Raw genomic sequence first — 20891 nt, 5'->3', positions numbered from 1 at the left:
AATAATAATAATAATAATAATAATAATAATAATAATAATAATAATAATAATAATAATAATAATAGTAATAATAATAATAATAATAATAATAATAACAGTAATAATAATAATAATAATAATAATAACAGTAATAATAATAATAATAATTGTAATTGTAATTATAGTTCCGTCCCCAAAAGTTCGACCCAAGAGCTTGGAATTTCCAACGTCTATTGCTATTATTAATTGTGTTCATATATGTTATTCAACACAGAGCAATAACACAATAACAATAATTACAATTTCAATTATAATAGTGATTTATATGTTCAGTAATGTTCCTTCGAAATTTGGTGCTCCCTTTCATGTGTGACAATTCAAGAAGGCAGAGCAACAAGAATCACTACTATGAATTTAGTTGTTTTCATTGAAGTACAAGAACAAAATAGTTGTTTCGTTTCCTGACGCTTCTTTCTCAGCTTGAAAAAGAAAATTCGTGAAATTCTTATTCTATGGCCTGCTTTTGGATTCGCTGCAAATCAGCACTCGGCGCTCGCTGCGGTTTTGGACGGACATGACAAATGTCTCCCAAGTGGAGTCCGTGTCGGTCTTTTCCGCTGCTGGTCATGTCCCTTCACCCTCTCTTTCTCAGTTCCGATATCCACAGAGAGCTGTAGCCGAATAACGATGCCTAAAAACGGCGAATAATTAGATCTCATTCATTGTGAACAAGGCGAGCCTATAGCAGAAACAAAAGCAGCTCTAAATCTTCCCTAATGCTGCAGAAAATTTATGGCCGACGTCAATGCTTCCGTGGATATTTTTTATAGCGCTCCAAATCCCCATTTCCCCCTCAACCCCCCCCTTTTTTTTTTTTTAAAATTAACATATTTTTTTTTTAAAAAAAAATATTTTGTGTGGAAAAAAAAATAAAAAATTCCCCCCCCCCCCAAAAAAAAAAAAAATTTTTTTCTTTTACCAAACAAAAAAAAAAAAAAAAAAAAAAAATTTAATTTTAAAAAAAAAAAAATTTAATTTTTTTGGGGAAAAGAAAAAGGGAAAAAAGGAAAAAAAAAAATTAAGCCCCCCCCCCCCCGGAGAAAAAGAAAAGAAAATATTTAACCCCCCCCCCCCCCCCCCCCCACCCATAATACACCCACCCCCCCCTCTTCTTCTTTTTTTTTTTTTTACACACCCCCCCCCCCCCCCCCCCCCCCCCCCCCTTCCCCCCCTTTTTTTCTTTTTAAAATATTTTTTTTTTTCGGTTTTTTTCTGCTTAAGGAAAATTTATGGCCGACGTCTACAAGGTGCTTCCGTAAGGATGAAAACCTTCTGAATGCGGATATCTTTCAAAAAATTACTGATCGTGTTCTGCATATCTTTTTTGCTTTTTTCCCCTAATGTTTCTTGTTTATCTAGCTGGGTAAAACTGGCATCCTCAATTCTGGTCGCGAATAATGCCTCGGAAATACACTGTACCTAAAGGTATATTTCAAAAAAAAAAAAGTTTTTTTTTACCAATAAAAAAAAAAAAATTCATATTGAGCGTTTTATCGAGAATAGATAAATGACGCAAAAAAATAAAAAAAATTAAGGACTTGTTGGCTGGAATTGAATTTTCATATCTATGTAAAATTTTGAAAGGTAAATGTAGAGAGTTAAAGAATGTATAAAAAAAAGATTTGCCGTTATTTCACTTCCGACAATGAAGTTGAACACGTTTTTCTTGGATCGTCACATACTTATGCACGTGCGATTTTACGAAAATTAGGCTAAATTTACATTTAGAACTGGATTTCATATTTGCACGCGTTCATTTGAAACCTTGCAAGTGTTTAATGGTTTGGCGTGGGAAAACTAACTCTTTTTGGTTTTTTCGCAATAATATTTTCGTTCTTCACTCCCCCCCTTCAAAATTCGCACTATCCACCGCTTCGTCGCGGCGCGAACGTCGCGCGCGGCGTTGATTAGAGCAATAGGGAGGCGGGGTGTAGGTGATCTCAGGCGGTCGTGAAGAATGGAGCGGCAGCCGTAATTACGCGGAGGCGCGCGGTGCCGAAGGGAGGACAGAGCGGTCAGCCGGTTTTCACGGGTACCTCTTGTCCCGCACCCGGGAAAACTAACTCTTTTTGGTTTTTTCGCAGGTTTTTTTTCGCGTATCTTGTCCGAAAAGCAAATTGCCAATCTGTTCAATTCAGAGAGGAGAAATTCCAGAAGTAAAAGAGGAATTTGTCCCAAAAGCAAAAGCTTAGTCGCTGCCTACCTGCTTCTGCAATATATCTAGTACATATATCCATTTACCATAGCTAGAATTTCAGGTCAAAGCAAACTGGATAAAATTCAATTGGTAGCAAAACCAATTGACCAGAAAAAAACATAAGCGAAGTCGCGAAATTTCGTTCTGGACTCAAATGCGTATACGATAACGAAATATATTTTACTACAGGCGTTACGTTACTGCTATTCAGCTAATAATCTCTGAAACAACGACAATACAGTAGCATAAGTACTGGTCGAGAGGGCCCACACTGTAAATGAGAGGAAAGAGGAGGAGAAAAGGAATTTTCCGCAGAAAAATGGGGGATCATTGTCGAATTTCCTCGAAATACTCCCATATGCACCCTTAATTATTGATGCATTTCAATAAGGGAGCATATAATGAGGAAAAACCACACAACAAGGTGATTCGGTTGTATTTGCCCACTTTGATATTTTGAAAAAAAAATAAACAGCAACTTTTTTTGGCCCAATCCTGAAGAAACACCGTAACAGATGCAGCCAAGGCTTAGAAATAATTACAAATTGGATGTTCTGTAGGGAAAATCCGTAACGACATATCACTTATGACTCATTACTACACATGCATATCATTACCACTAATCTTTACTATTAGTATACTCGCGTATTTTTGCTAGTGACCTTTTGTTTCTCCAATTTTATTTTTTTTTAGTTTTTTTTAAAGTTTCTAGTCTTTTTTTTCTTTCCTTCGCTTACTATTTCCACCCACTCCCTTTCAGAGAAAACGCGACTATCCTGCGGGACACGGCAATAATCTTTGCCGCCATGCGGATTTCTTGAGCATTTCATGCATTTCCTGATGCGATCAGACGCGGCTAGTAAAGAACACATCGTCGAAACATTTCGGGAATGCAAAAACAGCGGCCGAAATCAGCGACCAAAAATGCCAACAAAATGTTATCACGTCGCCATAAGCGCCCTTCCACTTGTCGCGAGCGCAGCCGCGATTGTCGAGTTTCGACTCGTTAGCGGGCAGTTGTAAACTTCCTAAACGAATTTGTTTGCCTGTGCAGCGGAAACTGATCACGGGTTTTTGTAACCGCATTTCACCCCCTCGTTCAGATGGATTTCTAGACGTTGAACTGCGATGGAAATGAGTGTTGCGAACGAAGCGAAAAGCGCATCTTTTCGGATGACTCATGGTAGGTCGCATGAGTCAAGGATTGCGTCACGGACAGCAAAGGCGGTCTCATGTCGAAATCGTCGTCAGCTCTCTCGAAATAAGTAATCAACAATTCGACCTTTTTTAGCACGTGGTCGTCCACTTTTTGTTGGGATTGCGTAATGGAACATGATAGTTCTTTTCCTTTCACTTTAGGAAGCATGCACAATTCTTTTATAGTACTCTGGAACTGTTGTTGCGAATGATAACCTTCTAGAATCTTCCATTATCATCTTATTTTCTTTCTTCTGACACTTGGAAACTTCCATCACTTTCACCACCACTCTGGATTATTTCTCATCGCAGGTGATCAAGACACATCCGACCATCGCGGTGATGTGACAACTTTGTCACTTTGGCGAAATTTGATACTCCACTTTGTACTACTCTAGAAAATGACTGGTTTTTTCTCATAATTGTGCCCCAGTTTCATCTGAAATATGTGAAAAAAGCAGTCACCGTCAACTTTCCGCGTCTTTGCGTAGTCGAACATCTGTAGTTCATGTGTTCATCAGCAAACTATAATTGAAGGTCATGGAATGTTTTTTTCCCCTGTAATTCTCTCTTTTAGATAAAGAGAGCAATGCATGCAGTTTCCGTAACAATTACGTTTCGTGGGCTTCAAGATTTCTCCTTTACCTTTGACTGCTTCCACATTTATGGTTTTATTTTTGCTCCCAATCTAATCCAACCAGCTGTGTTCATAGTTTGTCGATAGAAGAGAGAACATTCCATGAAAAAAAAAATCTCACGTTCATGTCGGCTCACTTCATCTCGCCCTTTTTTTGAAACAGAAAAAAGCAATGTTGGGAGGTTAGAATTTCACTTAAAATAAAAGGAACGAGTATTTTAAAAACATTGCAGTTGTAATGCTTGAGAAAAGAGCACCGGATCCTAAGAAGCGTTTTTTTTTCTCTTTTTCACCATTCACCTACATTCATTCAAATATTCGTGATCTTTCAATCAATTCGCTGCCAAGCGACCAACATTTCTTGTCGCCACATATTTCAGCTCCCCCGTATCGCTGCGAAAAATCTATTTTGTCGACGATCAGCGAAATTCTAACCTCTTCTCAGTAAGACATAAATTCGTCGAGCTCGTCCCTCCATTACTCTTCCTCCTCAACGGGAGTAATGGCGATCTAAGTTGTTTCCAAGATGTTTTGTGCATTTGATCCGACATTCCTGTCTAGTCATTCATAAAACACCGCTCAAGGAAAAGTGCTACTGACAATAACAAGTGAAACATCTGACTATAACAGACATCGTTGCCACCACATCACTTTCTGTAATGAGTAGTGTTTTGCAAATATTCTAAAATTATACAACACGTTTTTTGAAACATCCGTCACCAATGCCTCGGTGGAATCCATTATGGATAAATCTTTGCAGAACAATATATCTGCAGCAAATAATATGAGCATGTGTACATATGCTACCATATTCCAGAGTTGCTTCGACAACAGGCTAATCCCTCCCTCCCTTTCTATCCGAGTCGTTGTTCAGAAATTGTGGTTTCCTCCTCAATCTGCTGTCATTCTTGTGTCTTTCCTTTCGAGGAAATATTTGCGGAACTGCCACCGTTTGGGAAACGTAACACATAGCTCTTTGTGTACGAATTATTGTTTGATTTACTTCAACTTGAGTTGATCTTGTTTTATAGAGTTTGTTTTTCGCAAAGATTTTCTGGGTTGCCCTTCGTCACATAGTTCCTGGATGTAAATGCAGAAGTAGCTCTTCGTGGCTTTGGAAAATGAATGTTTTTTTTATTCCACTCTGCTAATCTGTAGCGTTGTGGTTAGCCAGAAACCATCCAATATATCACTGGTTTCACAAGGACAAACGATTTTTCGCCGTGCCATCAGCAAATGCGTCTGCGGTTAAGATTCTCGAAGGCTCTCCGTAATAGCTGTTCCAGCTGCAATTAGGGATAATAGGGCTTCTTCTGATGCATTTCCACTTCGGAGGATGTCGGGGGTGGCCTGACGTCGTAGACGGCATCGATTGTGTGGAGCCCGGCAGCGATGCAGAGCCTCAGAGGTGAAGGGCTTGTCTCATTGTTATGCTCGGACTTTCGCCGCTGCCGCCGCCTGTCACAATGACGCTATTCATTTCCAGCCTCCAACAGCGTGAACACTGCTACTTCAGGCGCAAAACTCTCGAAGATACTAGCACGTTTCATGCTTTTCGGCTCGAAACCGAAAACTCGACAGAGTTTTCATCCCGTCGAGAATTAAATTTCACTTGACTCCGTCAATGCGATTACGTGAATACGAGTTCATTTGTCATTTTTATTAGGATGGATTATTTGAGCTTTTCCTGGAAATAGACTTGTAATACTCATATTGGAATCATGAAATGACTACAGTGCCAAGTATTATTCGACCTTTAAGAGTAGTAAACAAGAATTCTAGTAAGTCTTCTGTCGTCTCCTTTTTGCCACATATTACATAGGATACTCCAATTCTACGTAAGTCTTGGCCTTTAATCGCTCTTCTAGGCTCTCCTTCTTTCTGGTTTTTCTGGTGTTTATGCATTGCTATCTCGTGACACTGCGTCCTCGATGCCCTTTTTGCGACTTTGAATTCCCAGATGATTAGAAGACCTTTGAGCAAGGAGCGGAGGGACTAGAATCACGATTTCTGCACTACCACACAACAATTGGTGCGCAAACAATTTGACCTCTTCTACTTCCTCTTCACTCTTCTTAGTAAAAAAAAAACTAATAACTAAAATAATTCGAATTACAGAGACAGAGAGAAACAATTTAAAAAGTTATATGCCCTTCATCGTTCAACGTCTCTCATCATCGTCTTTTCATCAGGCATACAATTAAGAAGATGGATTCATTGTTAGCACTCTGTCGACCATATCCAAGTAACACAAAAACAACCATATTTTAACTAAAAGGGCATCCTTCTTTATCGGGACCCTGTTGAGCGAAGAGGGTCTAATTTGTATCAGTGTATAATTTCATTTTAAGGATTTTTCGCTACCGTCCCTTGGATTGCATGGACATGTTTTAATGTACTTGGAAGAAGATTGTTCGTTCTTTTTAGTGAGGGGGGGGGGGGGGGATGGCCTGCTAGGACCAGAATTTCGTCCACTTTTTTCCTCGGCAGCGCTATCTAAACTTCCCATTTTGAAGTGCTTGGCCGTGCATTAGTATCCAAGTTTCTTCATGCTCATGGCCGGTTAACTAGTAAAATTCTATTGAAGTAGTGATACCGTTAGCAAGTTAAATTGTATTTTCGTTGTTAAAGTACCGTGTAGGTATCTTTACATCTCCAATAACAACCACGGCAATGGGAATGAAATGAACTCCCATGAGTTTCCTCCAAACCTTCCTATATTTTATGTAAGCGTAGCTTTTTTGAATAGTTTATTGACAGATCGCTTGAAAGCCGGATGTTCAACCACTTCATTAGGATCTTCTTGAAATATCCAGCCTGAGCATCTTTCGAAAATGAAGATTTCCGGGGATTCTGTCTGCCTATTATCCATCCTATCAGTTCTAATCCATCAAATCTTTTCTCGTACCGCATATGTTTCGCATCAGTTCACGTTGAACCTTTCCTTTCTAGCTTCTTGAGGTTATCGGCACTTAATAATGTTCTTTTCTATAGATTTTGAAGTAGTTTCTTATTTCTCATTTTGTTCTCCTCAGACAACTTCTTTCTCAGTACATCGGTAGGATTTTTGAGATTTCGAGGTTGGAAAAATGGAAATGCACTGCTGTTTTCATGAACTTCCACGATCAACAAGTGGGTTTTATTTAACCAGTAATTTGCGCATTTTACTAGAATATCTTGTGCTCGAGTAATAGTTGCTACCTTCTTTGTGTATTTCACTTTAATATAAAAATGTACAATTTTCGCTCTCTTTCCTAGAAGATTTTTTCCTAGAAATCGAGACACACTTCGGTCCCATTAGTCCGATGAGGTTTATCCATTCTTCATTCTTATGTGTTCACCTAATATTTGCATAATTATGGAAAGTCCAAAGCATATCTATGGAGAATGGGTTAGGTAAAATCACTGATGAATTATCGGAATTCAAATAGAAAGTGGCAGCGCAATTGAGTGTGAGCCACTGAAATACATTAGGTCATTTTCGCAATGAAGAATGCGCAAAGCGAGAAAGTAATGAAGACTTCTGTTTCTCTTTTTTTCCACCTCTTTCTCAGCACAATGCTTCGACAGTTTTAGAAAAGACCTGGTAATAGTAGTCACTAACAAATCGGCAGATAACAAACAACTTGACATTGTCGCCAGTTGTTGGATTTGAACTGAATTTAGAGTTCTTGTTTATTTCATCAAACCCTTGTCACAGCATTGCTTTGATGCTGTTATCAATAGTTCCAGCTGGAGGCGGTGTGTAGCGTAAACCTGTGGATGTGGTACAAGAAACTGACGAGACAGTTAACTTGCCAATGGCTATGTACAGATGGGATGAAATGACTACCCTATAACTCTAAAACCACTTTACAACTTTGTAAGCACTCAAAAAAACATCATTCATCTTATCACAGATTAAGAAGCATCCGCTAGATCGCTATCGTTATTGCTAGCGGCCAGGAAAACTTCAATGGAGGACTGGAACTAGAATACCGTGCCGCTACTGATGTCTTAATCACAGAAATATAATAGCTTCTATCGCAAAACTGTTTAATTTAGATGTAGCCCAGAATTTTGCGTAGTTGTTCTGACCGAAACAGTGGAGTAAGACGCAATAAAAGGAATCATCCTTGTGAACGCTCGCACTAAACTTAAATTGTCTTTTTGTTGCTCTTATTCCTGTTTTATTCCCTTTATTTGTTTTCTTCTTGACGTTTTCACCAGATTTCAGCACTTTTTTTGCGTTTTTGTTTAGTTGTACGGACTTCTGATGCTCCAAAGAAATGACAGAGACACACTGTCTTGAGAAAAAAAATGGGAAATTGACTTCGTTTCAGTTTTCCCTTTTCTTTATTTTTTTCTTCACATACAAGGTCAGTGAAGATCTATCTATGACTAACACGTGCATAGGGTGAGTCATTGTGAGATATTTACAGAGCTGTGACTGAAAAAAATATCATAATTGATCTTGTTTGTTATGGACATATCATGTAGTGACTGTATAAAAGATAATATCGCCCCCTATTTCTGCCTTTAAATGTACACCCTAAACTTAGCGCTCTCCCAAATCGTTTGCTGTTTAACATACGCCATGTGTCAGTGTGTAGGCCTCGTGTCGATTGAATCTCATATTGCACGATAGTTCGGCTCGACCTTCGTATATTTGCACATTCGCCATCCGTGAAATGTGCGTCGAGTCAATTGATCGCGTCCCCGTGTTCTGTGCTTCGATTGCTGTCGTGAAATCAAACCTCGTGTGTCCCCGTGTTGTCGTTATCAGTTCTGCTTGCTTCATTCGGCAATTCTCACCGCTGCCGCTCGCCCACGCCCAGTCATGTCTTGAAATGATTCCATTTCTTATTATGTTTGCCTCGCGGTTCCACCTAGCCACACTCCCACAAGGCGCCGCGCCTCTCTCCATCATTTCCGCGCTCCATCTCCGACGGGGTCAAGAGGGATTCTCCGCGTTTTCGGCGGCTTCTTTGAACCGCTCCATTTTTCTTAGTAGCTAATCGTCCTGGCAATGCTCGTCTTTTTTCTCGTATCTTCCGTGTTCCATTTTTTTCCACCGATTCCTTTTGCAAAAAACTCAGTGGAACGTATTCTTTTATTAGTAAGGAAATCAATCCCCGAGTTCTGCTCATTTCCGTACACCCCCAGAATCTGTTGAGGTCGGAGAGAAATTCTTCCCAAAATGAATTGTAAATGATGTTTTTCTGAACAGGAAGGACAAGTTGAACTAATGTTTCAAAACATTGCTATAGAGTACTAGCCAACTTTTCAAATTCTCTTTTCTTTTCCTTTCTTTATTTTGAAAGTAGTTTTATTTTATGAAAGGACAGATAGGCTATATATTATATATTTTTACATAAATGTACATTTTTATACATATATATATATATATATATATATATATCTTTGTATATATCTTTATCATTGTTTGGTTACAACGGGGTTCTTTTTTAGCCGATCCCCACTATTTTCAGCACAGAAACGTTTCACAAAACGTTGCTTTCTGTCAACACATCGCCATTGGTGTAGATCAAAAATCTAGTTGAGAACTAACTGAGAGGGACGTCCCTCTATCTTAAAGTCGCTTCTCATCTATCGATTCTCTCCTGATGGCAGTTGCTGGATGTCCACATCCTCTTGATTTTTTTCAGAAGACATTCCTTAACTTCCAACTTCTTGTCAACTTTGAGATTTCAAATATGAAGTTTGTCATGTAGCTTCCATAGGACTTTCTACAAGAGAACACAACTAAAAAAATCCTCGTTCTGCGGGCAAAAAAGTGTACCTGCAGTGCAGAAAAAGCAATAAAGAAATGAAATAAATGAACAAACTATTTCGGAAACAGAATAAGTGAGCTTTTAAGAATCATCGACTTATAGTTTTCTATTCATTCCTAGGAGTGTTCCAAGGTATTTTTGCCCATTTTCGGAAGTTGCGGCGAAGGGCAAAAAGCAACGCCCTATCATACGACCAATACTCCTCAGGTATTCCTCAGTCGCATCAAGTATTTGTTTCCGTTTCTTCTAGTTCACTTCCAACTCCCTTGGTTCACGAGTGTTCTGTTAGGAATGCGGTCGTATAGTGTTGTTCGCTTATCATTCCTATGCCCTGGTGATAGTGAGAATGTGATTGCACTGTTTACGGGGCAAATCTGATAACACACACCAACGCTTCTAAATTTTTCTGATTAAGTGGAGACGGCAATTAAATGATCATGCGGATTTTCATTTCCACAACTCGTTGCCTCTACACTTCAACGAGTGTAAACTGTCAGCTACATTGCCCTGTGCAATTTTCTTCGTGCGAATCCAAATCTTATAAGGGGCAGATTTTTTTCTTGAGGCTGAAGGATAAGATGAGGGATAAACTAGTCTGAGAACCTGCATTCTCTACTTATAATTTTGAACTTTATCTTTCCGGGTTCGTTTTTAGACGAACATACTCCGGCCTCAATAGTACCATTACAACTGCATTATCACGCGAGAAAAGGTCTCTCAAAGGCATCACCTCACGAATCTGGGGTGCTGCTGGTTCCAGGTGGGTTATGCTTATCCGGGGTCGTAGATTATGGGGAGGAGGATAATTCCGTCCATTTCTTCCTAGTTGCCGTAAAAAACGGCCCGGAAGATGCCTCGAGCGTTCCGGGGCGCTACCTTCTTCTTTCATTGGGGCGCCATTGGGGCGCGTCAACCTTGTGCACGCGCCGCAGCACCCCAGATTCGTGGTGTGATGGTTTTAAATTAGTTGATGGCTCCAGTGCTTTCCATTCCCATCATAAAATCCTGCCCTCTTCGCTATTTTCAAGTCATTTGTATCGCATCGCATTTGTATGGCAATAGATATTGGAAGTAACTGCGTTACTAAAAACCTCTTTTTTGTATAAGAGAGCACAAGGCAGAGTGATTTTTTGCAGAAATCGAGCACACAGATCATTTTCGCGAGATCTTTGTTCCATCCTCTCCTTGTTGACCGGACACCTGGCCTTTGCCGCTTTTCACCGAAATTAATCACTACCATAGCTGTCGGAACTTGTTATCGCTATCCGAACCACCAGTCGCCAGGCAGCTGTTTCCTCGGCGACATCGACCAGTTCTATTCTTTTCGGTGCAGTTTTTCATCTTTGCATTGGTATTTGAAGACCGACACTTTTTCCTCACTATGATGTCTACGCCTGATGTTTTGAATTTCACGACACCCTTCCGAACTAGTTTTTTAGATCACACGCCAGGTGAACGTTGTTCACTTTACGTTTGTTTTCTGCACGCCAGTATCGGTTTGCTGTAATCGTATTCTGCATGACAAGCATTCTTCCAGGAAAAATCCAGTATAAGCCAGCGACCGCTGCACTATCTGGACACTCGTCGACGGCTGGATTTTCATATGGACTCGGGCGACGGCGCTGGCACGTTCGTCCGCTATTCAGTGTGGATTTTTAGACATGCCCATACCAGGTTAGGGAATATTCCAATTCCCTAACCTTCGCAATTAATCTAATCTATAGCCTGAAAACAATAACTTGTTGGTTTTCCCACTTGAATTTTCTTTGGGACCCTCAAGGCGTTTTTGCGGCTTTGTTTTTCCATCTCCTTTGTTTGTTTGCCCATTCTCCGCTCTCTTCGAGACATTTCAAGCGTTTTGTCAATATTTGAATTCCCACGACTAACTCTACCGGTACGCATAATCGGGAATTTTAAAGGCATCGTATCACGAAATTGTAGTACGGAAATCCCATGGAACCCGTAGAGTCCGGTTTGTACGGAACCCAGCGTGACACCGCTCAACTCCCCCTTATCGTCGTTTAAAAAAAACGGCGTGGAAGACGGCGTTCTCGTCTACGAAGTAAGCTGCAACACACCAACCCCGTGTATGCGCCGCGTCCATATCGGCCGGAGCCAAGCTGTGTTCCGCATTCCACACCTCAAACTCCACGGGTTCCCTGAGGTTTCCTTCTTACGTCAATTTCGTGATACGCTGCCTCTAACTTAGTTCGCTCGCACTTTTATGCTAGTAACTTCTGCAACTACGAGAGCCCACCTAGATGCAGATTTTAAAAAAGCGGATTTCTCATCTTTCTCATGACTGTGTGAGACACCAGTGAACCAGCGAGCTTTCATACTTCTTTCAGTTTTTGTGCACTCCTCAATCTGTTCACCTTCAAACCGTACTGCAAAATTATCCAGAGCAGCCACACATATAGTAACTCTTCTTAGTACGGCAAGATCTTGAAAACACTCAAAACCATCGCAACGTTAAAAATCCCTTCTGTGAAAGTCACACGGGAGAGGGAGAAAGCGTGCAGCTGTCAATGTGCAGAATTTTGTAAACAGAACTAGAAGTAAATAAAGAATTGTAGAGAACAACAGAAAAGGACCAATAGGATTCTTATGATTAGTACGACATCTTATGGATCTTTTCTCAAGTAAAGTATGTACACGCGTGAGCTCAAAAAGATGTGACTTGTGGTGTAAAATGGCGTAGGAGGTTTCAGTCGGGTCAAAAAAAAAAACAACGTGAAGCGGCTGCGCTTGAACCGGCGCGGTGAATGTAGCGGTAATGACCATAATGGGACAACTGCAGCGAGAAATAGTGCTAGCGAGGTCCTCCCCGATCCTAACCGTTACGTCATTCCGCATCGCTTCGAGCGCAGCTGCTTACGCAACTGCACCGAGCTTCACGTCGTTTTGATCCGGCTATATCAACCGCTCGTAAGTGACCTCGCAACTCGTAATTGCAGAATCTTTTCACTCAAACTTTGATTTTTGTTATATCACATATTTCCTCAAGCAAATTATCTCCCTCTCTCCCTTTTTGGGGAAAATTGCTAGGAAAAACGTTCCATTCGACTACTTTTCTCCTCTGTAAATATCCTTTGTTGTAGGTAGTTATTCGAAGTCAGTTACTGTGAAATTAGCGGAAAAGTCGGGTAAAATGCTTTTACCTAATGAGTCTCGAATGAGCTGACTTTGCAGACTTTCTAGGTTGGAACAAAGGTCCCTTCTCGAATTGTTGCATTTTTCCAAATAGAGTCGGGTCCCTGCTGAAGTCTTTCAAAGGCAATGCCTCATAGAATTTCCGATGCTTGGATATCCCGTGTATAATAAAGAGTTTGCGGTGTAAATTACGAGCGTGGACGTGGCCATGCTCAATCTCCCCTAATCATCTAAGGAAAAACCGCATGCGAAACGACCTTATTCCCCACGAGATACGTCAAAACGTGCCACTACTGTATCCACGTGCTGCATCCACGAGCGAGCGGTCGAGAATCAATGACGGGAGCTCGTATAAAGCTGGTACCTTCTAACGTACCTCGTAGATGCTAAAGTGGTTCCGACACCGTTTCACAAGACCATTAGGGGGAATTAAGAGTGGCCACGCTCATACTCGTTATTTACATCCGAACTTTATATTGTCCAAACAAACAGAGATCCAAACATCGAAAAGTTTCATGGTACGGTCACGATTCACAAAATGTGAAAAGATGTCAAAGAAGCGGGAAATCTTATAACAGACCCCTCTCGAGTGATTTTGATTAGCAGCCTTGATCGATCTATCGACAGTCTGTTAAGAATATTTCACAGGTAAAGAAGCGAAGTTTTCAGGAGATTACTTACGTATGGTCCCATTCACAGAAACCACAGCACCGGAGAATTGTTCACGAATTAGTGGACTCAAACCGCATTTCCGTTCCATCGCAGTCCCAATCTTGTCGGAAATCCGCTGCCATAAAACGACGTGCTCCCGCTCAGCGTTTACTCCGCACGCAGCCCAAATCAGATGCATACCTCACTAGCCGTTACGAATCGTCACTTACAAGTGAAAGTAGCCGTCGTCGTCGAATTCCTACAAGGCCCGTCTACATCAAGATTTTCATTGTTTGATCACCACGACTATCACGCAACTGTGCAAAGAAATCGATGGCGTAAAGCGGCGGACATGGCCAAGCACTACATAAAGCGCACTTCAACCGAACAAGGAATGGCTGTGAGGCGACGACTGAGAGGACAGAAATTGTGGTAGGGACTGTGCACATTGCCTTACACTTACCCAGTACGTTGTGCCGTTTCGAGATTTCTTCTTCGCTCTTTTTTTCCAAGAAATACTGTCAGCAGAGTAATCATCGAGCTACTGATAAGAAGGTCTTCTAAAGCAGTTGACTAGGCTTCGTCTAGCATCGCATTTTTGAAGAGTTCGGGCGATTTTCTTTGATTATTCACAGTTAAGTTTTAAAAAACGAATGTGTGGTGAAAATAATATCAATTGAACAAAACCTGATATGCAATTGCTTTCGCTCGACAAGCAGGAGAAGATTTTTTAATTTGTTGCAGAATTTTATAAAAATAGTCCACCCGTTGTTCAGATTGTGCAGTTGCACCATGCATATTTTAAATTTCTGACCAGGTCACACTCACTAACCGCTTTGAATAATTATTTATTGTGTCCCATTTTAGAGATGCATGACTTCTTCCTCAAATGTCATATCATCTTCATGTTATCATAGCCCAGTTTTTACATCTTCCTTTCTTAGAGAAATCCATAAAATGTTCCTTTTCCAAGTAATTCACTAGCATATGGCACAGTTTAGTGAATGTGTCTCTTTACGGGGCCATAATTGTCCTAAGGTCACGACAACATAACACCCCAAATGACGAGTTGTACCCTCGTGACCAGTTTCCCAGCATGTTCAAACGTCAGAGGACCTTCAATAGATAGGTATGATCGATTTGCTCCGCTAGTAGGATTATAAATAACTAGGACGACACAGCAGACTATATGTATATTTGTCCGAACATCCCCATCGCCCTCCTCCCCGGTGCTTGTTTGTGGTAGGTGCTGTGGTTTTTGCTGCAGTAGGAACCACCCTTCAATTAAAGCTTTGTTTGTGGTCAGCAGGACCAATGTTGGATCGTGTTTGCGAGACCGGAACGGTGCTGGGAACCGGTCCCACACGAGCAGCACCTTGGCTGACCTCATTGTGACATCTGGCGACAAGACACGCCCCCACTGTCCTCGGCGACGGATAGGTCCAGACGGTGGTGCCAATTCGACCGTGGCGCCGCTCGTACCTAACCATGCATTATCGATCGTCTCGCCACCATAGTTGTACTCAACTCCTTCCTCTCTCTTTCCGCGATCGAGTGTCCTTTGATTCACCCCATTAGAAGCAGACAGAATTTGAGTGCTTGCTCCGTCTAGCCGCCCTGCAATGTTATTGTTGTTATTGATGCAAAAACACGTAGACTATTTTAAGGGGTTTTTACGGTTGCTTTGAGGAAGACTCTGCCTCAGGTAGAGGGAAATTCTCAGCATTCAGCTCATATTTTACTTAATTTCAGCAAGAAAAACAGGATGAAGATCCCAGATGAGCAGTATTTGATTGGCTTAACTTTCTCTTTCGTTCTGCGAAATCCACCGCTTTCGTCTACTTAGCTGAAGTTCATTTGTCGATTCGCTGAGCTGTTCTTTTTTTTTCTTGGGGGAGTACGGTTCTTCATGCTAACATTGTTCATTTCATAACCACTTCAAATTTCTTAGCTGATCCGGGTTTGTTCTCTTTCACTCTCAAGGTTTATAGTGCTATAGTTCAACGTTTAAAGTTCAACATTGTTCCTTCATTTCCTCTGTTTTACCCCACCTTTCTCCTGATAGTTTTTCTTATTGCAAATTTCCTTTTGCTTGTTGGTCACAAATGTACGTAAGTGAAGCAGATGGTCGTTAAAGACAATGCATTCAGTATGCTCCAGAACTGTTGGTCGTTACAGTCCTCACAATCGATTGCGCTCAAGATGTTTACCGCCGGGGATCAAACAACTCGCTTCCTCGCAAACGAGTGTATATCAGTGGTGCCTTTTCTGGGATTTTCAGTGGTCTCGCAATAAGATTATCTTTCTGCAGAATAAGCAGTCGAAAATAGGCTGGTTTTCGGTCAGCCGTCCTCTCATGATTCCACCATCCCACTTTGCTCGTTAGGGTGTTGTTCAATTTTCCAGCAAGCAGCACCGCAATTTCGCGCTCCACTCGTGATCTGTGCATTCGTGCATGTGCTTGCCATTCGAGTAATTCTCGGGTTCTGCATCGGTGGGGAGAGTTGCTCATTGTGTTGCTTCCCTTCGTCCATCTGGTGCGTTCTTCTTCATAATTTCGTGCCTGGATGTCTAACACAGCAAAGTGGGGTCTTGCTAAGGTCCCAGTATTCCTCGTCAGTACCTTGTCCTTTTTGTATTCTCATCAATTAACATACAGCAAAGTGTTTATCATGGAGTATTGCAGTGCTGTGGGAGAAATCACTTTTAAGTCTGCTAGAGTCGATTTGCCTGTAAATGACGTCAGTGTTGCCCAGGCATAAGAAAAGGCAGAAATAATAGGAATAATATTTTTATATTTATATATTTTATATTTCTGGAAATAATATTTTTCTTTTTGTGATATTTTTGATATCTTTGGCGTTCCTTTCTGGTAATTTCCATTTGTTTCACAACTGAATAGTAAGGTACAAAAATCACCTGAAAGTGAGTTAGTTGTATCATGTAGTATGATAGCGCAACAGTACAATTTTCAAACGGTTAATGTTGCGCTCGATTTCTCATGCTACTTCTTCCCTTCATACTGCTCTAATGGAATGATAATCTCTTCCTCTTTGTTTCAGTTATTCCGTGTCCAATGTGTATTCGTATATTTCCTGATTTTTCATTATTTGAATGGTGTTCATGCTGTTTAATACCATCAGTCAAACTTTGTCGCCAACTTTTCGATTCTTTTCCAGCATTCGTCTGTTATTTCTTTGTTCAAATGTGCTGCTTTGCTCATTTATCATATCTTGCGTTTTAGGGCCTGCATTTTTCCAAGATGATCCCTATTTTTCATATGATCAAATTTTGCGCAATGTTACATACTTGGGAAATGTTCATAGACTAAAATAGGAATTCTTTAGCTCTATGGGTTCAGCTAAGCAGCTAATCTTAAGAAAGCGCTTACATCAAAGAATTCGGGAGCTCTGATGTCTCGTCACAGAGACGAGCGTAGCGCAGGTAGGAGGTCTGCTGCGGCTGCACGCTTCGAAACCGCCACAGTGCCGACCAAGCACTTCACTCTCCGGGTTCGATGATCGTTAAAGCGATTTAACAGTTGGACGATTTTTGTGATCTAATCCAGCGCTCATGTCAACACTATCTTTTTTATATTAACGATTAGTGATTCATGCAGATTTCGGGCAAAGTGTTGTTTGGGGGGCACCCAGTGGCGACATTATTTCCCGAAGCTCTTTTTACTTAAGAACTTACTTTTTTCTCTTAGTAACTTAAGTTTATTTATCATCGATCCTCTAAGATTAATGCTTAGACCTTACGGCCCCTATTGATTTGATCATTTACTTCGAGAAATAAGGGCGCCACTAAGTGTCTCCCTAACGAGATTTTACCCACGATTTCATTGCCAACTACATTTTTGCTGCATGTGTCTCTTTTAATAAAACAGGTTTTTCGTGTAATTGACCAAGGCTTTTTGTTTTGAATTACTGTTGTCTTTTCCTTCCTAACATCGTCTTCAAACGCCCATTTTATATCATTTCGCGCATTTGACATTTTCATTTCAACTTCGTTTTCAGGCGACATGCCGATTCAGATGCCTAAGCCCCAGTCGCAGCATCGCCATCACCGGGTGGATGCACTGTGGGATAACAACGCTGATAAGTACCGTGTCGCCTGCAGATCAGTGCATGTGATGAGGGTAAGTTATAGCTCCAGTTCAACGGTGTAAGCTGTGCTGATTATTAGAACGTTACGCAGGAAAGACGAACTGCTAGCTCATTTGTGTTTGTTTGTTTCAACTCACTGTTGCAAAAAGTACTGAGATCGTTCTGATTGTTATTTTCATTCTCATTAATGTAACATATAAAGTAATCTCATAAAATTCTGATTGCTGAAAGCTTATATTTGGCTTGTGCACAAAGACTCATCTGTAAATATCTTCTTACGAACTTCGCGATGCAATATCGCGATCTCCTTACAAATTTAAGAGCACACTCTAATATGGACATTGCGAGGATTGCATGTGTTCATAAGCAGATTTTGATGATACACCGTTTTTCCGATTGAGCTCGTAGAAGGCTAGCAACCTATCGAGGCTTTTGATCGCGTATATTGTCTCTACCAATATATTAAAACTGCGCATCTGTTTGTTTACTTGCCTACAGCTGTTACTTTTGGCGATCAATGAAAGTACAGAAAGCGGAGGTTAAACTCACATGGCCACCAGCTTAAAGGCATCACCCCACGAATCTGAGGTGGTGCAGATTTCAGGTGGAGTATTCGTCTACGAGATGGGAAGATGCGGCGCCGCACAAGACTGGCGCGCTCCAATCAAACTTCTTGTACAAAATGGTGCGCCAAAACGAATGAAGCCGTATCTTCCGGGCCGTTTTTTATGGCAATTAGGAAGAAATGGACGGAATCACCCCCCTCTCCGTAGTCTCCCATCCTGTATACGAATGCTCCACCTGAAATCTGCACCACCTCAGATTCGTGGGGTGATGTCTTTAATAATTGGGTATAATGTATAACTACTACATACCACCATCTTTGCCATCCTACATCTTTTACTCTTCTTGAAACTGACTAATATGTTTTTAAGGCTACGCAATTCATTGGTTATGGTCAACTACTGGTTATCGGACTGTTCACCATCACATTGCTTTTCTTCTATGGGAAACAGCTAAATGTAAGTATTCGAAGTTGGATTGTGCATCTTTTGGCGCTATTGATGACTTGACAATTGGCCTTTAATCTCATTTACCTAACAACAGTATGAAAACCTTTAATCTTTCTAACACAAAATTATCGGGTTTGCTGATCGCAATACCACATACGTTTTGATTTGAAACACATTTTTGTTCACTTCCTCTATATATTTATTCCCTTTCTACATATCTCTGGAATTGCATTTCTAGAAATTTGGCGAAACACAACAACATGTTTGTCTCAATGTTGATCACTATCAGTCTAGCCATCGACTTCTCCAATGTATTGTTTTTTGGTTGGCAAAGAAAAACGAAGTGCATACATAAGTCATATAGCACTAAATCTATCAGTTCTAGGACGCCAATAGCTTTTATGAATAGAAACATGTCGGTAGTCACAATCACGCATATGCAAAAGCGGTATTTCTTTAGAGTTTGGAGTTAGAGTTAGACTTTGGACCGTTGATCCAGCAAAAACGGGTTGAAGAGTAAAACGGATACTAGGTGGATGCGCTGGAAACCCAAGAAAACATTTCTTTGGTTATTTTTGGGCAAACGAGTTTTTGATGAGTATTTTGTGAAGATTCTAGACAGCTAAACAAACCCCTTCGCTTGTGTTTTCGTTCAGCACAACATGGGAACTGAAGTGCTATATTAATGTGTTTGTTTTACTCTTTGACACTTGTGCATTGCTACAATCAGAAAAGTGTTCGAGGAGTCTGCTCTACTAGTAGAAGGAAGAGGTTATTTTTTACTTTTGTATTTAGGGAGGACTTCCTGCTGATCACTGGCTTGCCAATGCAGGTGGACGCTATATCACATCATTGCTTACTGCCGTTTCTCTACAATTATCTCTGGTAGGTTACGGTTTTTGTAAAAGCCTTCCCGCATCACTTAGAACTATGTTATCAGACGTTTTATCGCTGAAAAATCCTTTTGGAGTCATGACCGGTTATAGGTTTTGATGATGCTTCATGGAGTTCGCTCGCAGAGACGGTCTTTTCTCCTTCCGTTCATCATCTTCGCATCTTTTGCCGTTTTCCTTGCTTTTATTCAGGTTATCTACTTTCGAGTTTACTTTCTCATTCGTGACGTGATATCACTTTGCTGATTTCATCTACTGACATATTTATGGGTGTCGGAATTTTTCAAGTAGATATCTGTGTATTAATTTTTCCTTTGATTTTCTCTACGTTTCATATCAAGGAGTTAAACATATAACACGTAACACATACCCGTTGTAGGTGTCATCTGACCTCGTGGCTGCTTCGCAGTCGCGCGTAGGTGCTTCATCTGGACCTCAGCTTCTGAGTCACGTGATCGGAATGTGTGTCCATGTGTGGTGTGTGGCGGTAGTTTGGCGCTGCTACTGCTACCTTGGTGACAAGAAGGTTTGTCATACTTGAGCTTTCTTTTTCCTTCTGAAAATGGAAATCCTATTCGTTTCCAGGTTGCTGAGCAGATCGGTGAACAGCTGCAAGCTACTTCCCTCGCGTTTGCTTACGAGTACACTCAGCCGCCACCATATGCTGATACCATTGAAAAGAGCCCGTTAACGATCGCATAGTTTTTGCGGATAATTCGACTCCCTTTGGTCTACTTATTGTTAATGCGCCGCAACGGGACCAATGTTTCTTCGATTGCTCTTGAATTATCTCATCATGGTTCTCCGAATCCTAGATGGTATCTTATTTAGTTAACGCTGAACATCTTCATGTTCCTTCTCGTGTCCTTCGTTTAATTGATACTGAAGATCCTACCAAACCTCCGGGTTTTTGTTAATATTGTAGCGTATTTGAGGTACATCATTGCATATTGCGAGATAAAATATGTACTGAGTCGTCCCATTCGAATGACTTTAGTTTTCTTTTGTGTCTCATGTATTCTAGTTCCATCCTTATTCCTAAAGACAGTGCGCAAATTTGGGAAAAGTCGTGGTTACTACAGCATCAGGCATGTGTTTTGCTATGTCTTAGTGTTTAAGTGCCCCGTCCCGTTAGATGGAAACTGTTGACGAACAAGGAGTGTACAAATTTAATTATACAATTGTAATAAACTCTGTTATAGTGTAGTATTGTGTTGAATCGATAACA

General features: G+C 40.8%; 3 protein-coding genes across 4 annotated transcripts; 1 reads left to right on the top strand and 2 right to left on the bottom strand.

The window, feature by feature from the left end:
- Nucleotides 1-518: 518 nt before the first annotated feature.
- On the bottom strand, nucleotides 519-13847 carry RB195_006161 (uncharacterized protein; the record flags this gene model as incomplete). Its single annotated transcript, XM_064179074.1, has 2 exons — nucleotides 519-670; nucleotides 13679-13847. The coding sequence occupies 2 exons, from the start codon at nucleotides 13845-13847 to the stop codon at nucleotides 519-521; spliced, it is 321 nt and encodes a 106-aa protein (XP_064036063.1).
- On the top strand, nucleotides 11506-20365 carry RB195_006159 (uncharacterized protein; the record flags this gene model as incomplete). Of its 2 annotated transcripts, XM_064179072.1 has the most annotated exons (7): nucleotides 11506-11518; nucleotides 17668-17789; nucleotides 18693-18779; nucleotides 19566-19655; nucleotides 19757-19855; nucleotides 20043-20189; nucleotides 20249-20365. In XM_064179072.1, the coding sequence occupies 7 exons, from the start codon at nucleotides 11506-11508 to the stop codon at nucleotides 20363-20365; spliced, it is 675 nt and encodes a 224-aa protein (XP_064036060.1). The 2 variants fall into 2 exon arrangements, with proteins under 2 accessions (XP_064036060.1, XP_064036061.1); XM_064179071.1 differs by lacking the exon at nucleotides 11506-11518 and having other exon boundaries at nucleotides 17673-17789.
- RB195_006160 (uncharacterized protein) lies at nucleotides 14688-16182 on the bottom strand (the record flags this gene model as incomplete). Its single annotated transcript, XM_064179073.1, has 2 exons — nucleotides 14688-15265; nucleotides 16023-16182. The coding sequence occupies 2 exons, from the start codon at nucleotides 16180-16182 to the stop codon at nucleotides 14688-14690; spliced, it is 738 nt and encodes a 245-aa protein (XP_064036062.1).
- Nucleotides 20366-20891: the final 526 nt, after the last annotated feature.

The sequence above is a fragment of the Necator americanus genome, chromosome I (genome assembly GCF_031761385.1).
Source record: "Necator americanus strain Aroian chromosome I, whole genome shotgun sequence".
Lineage (NCBI taxonomy): Eukaryota > Metazoa > Nematoda > Chromadorea > Rhabditida > Ancylostomatidae > Necator > Necator americanus.
This window is presented reverse-complemented; position numbering and strand designations above follow the sequence as displayed.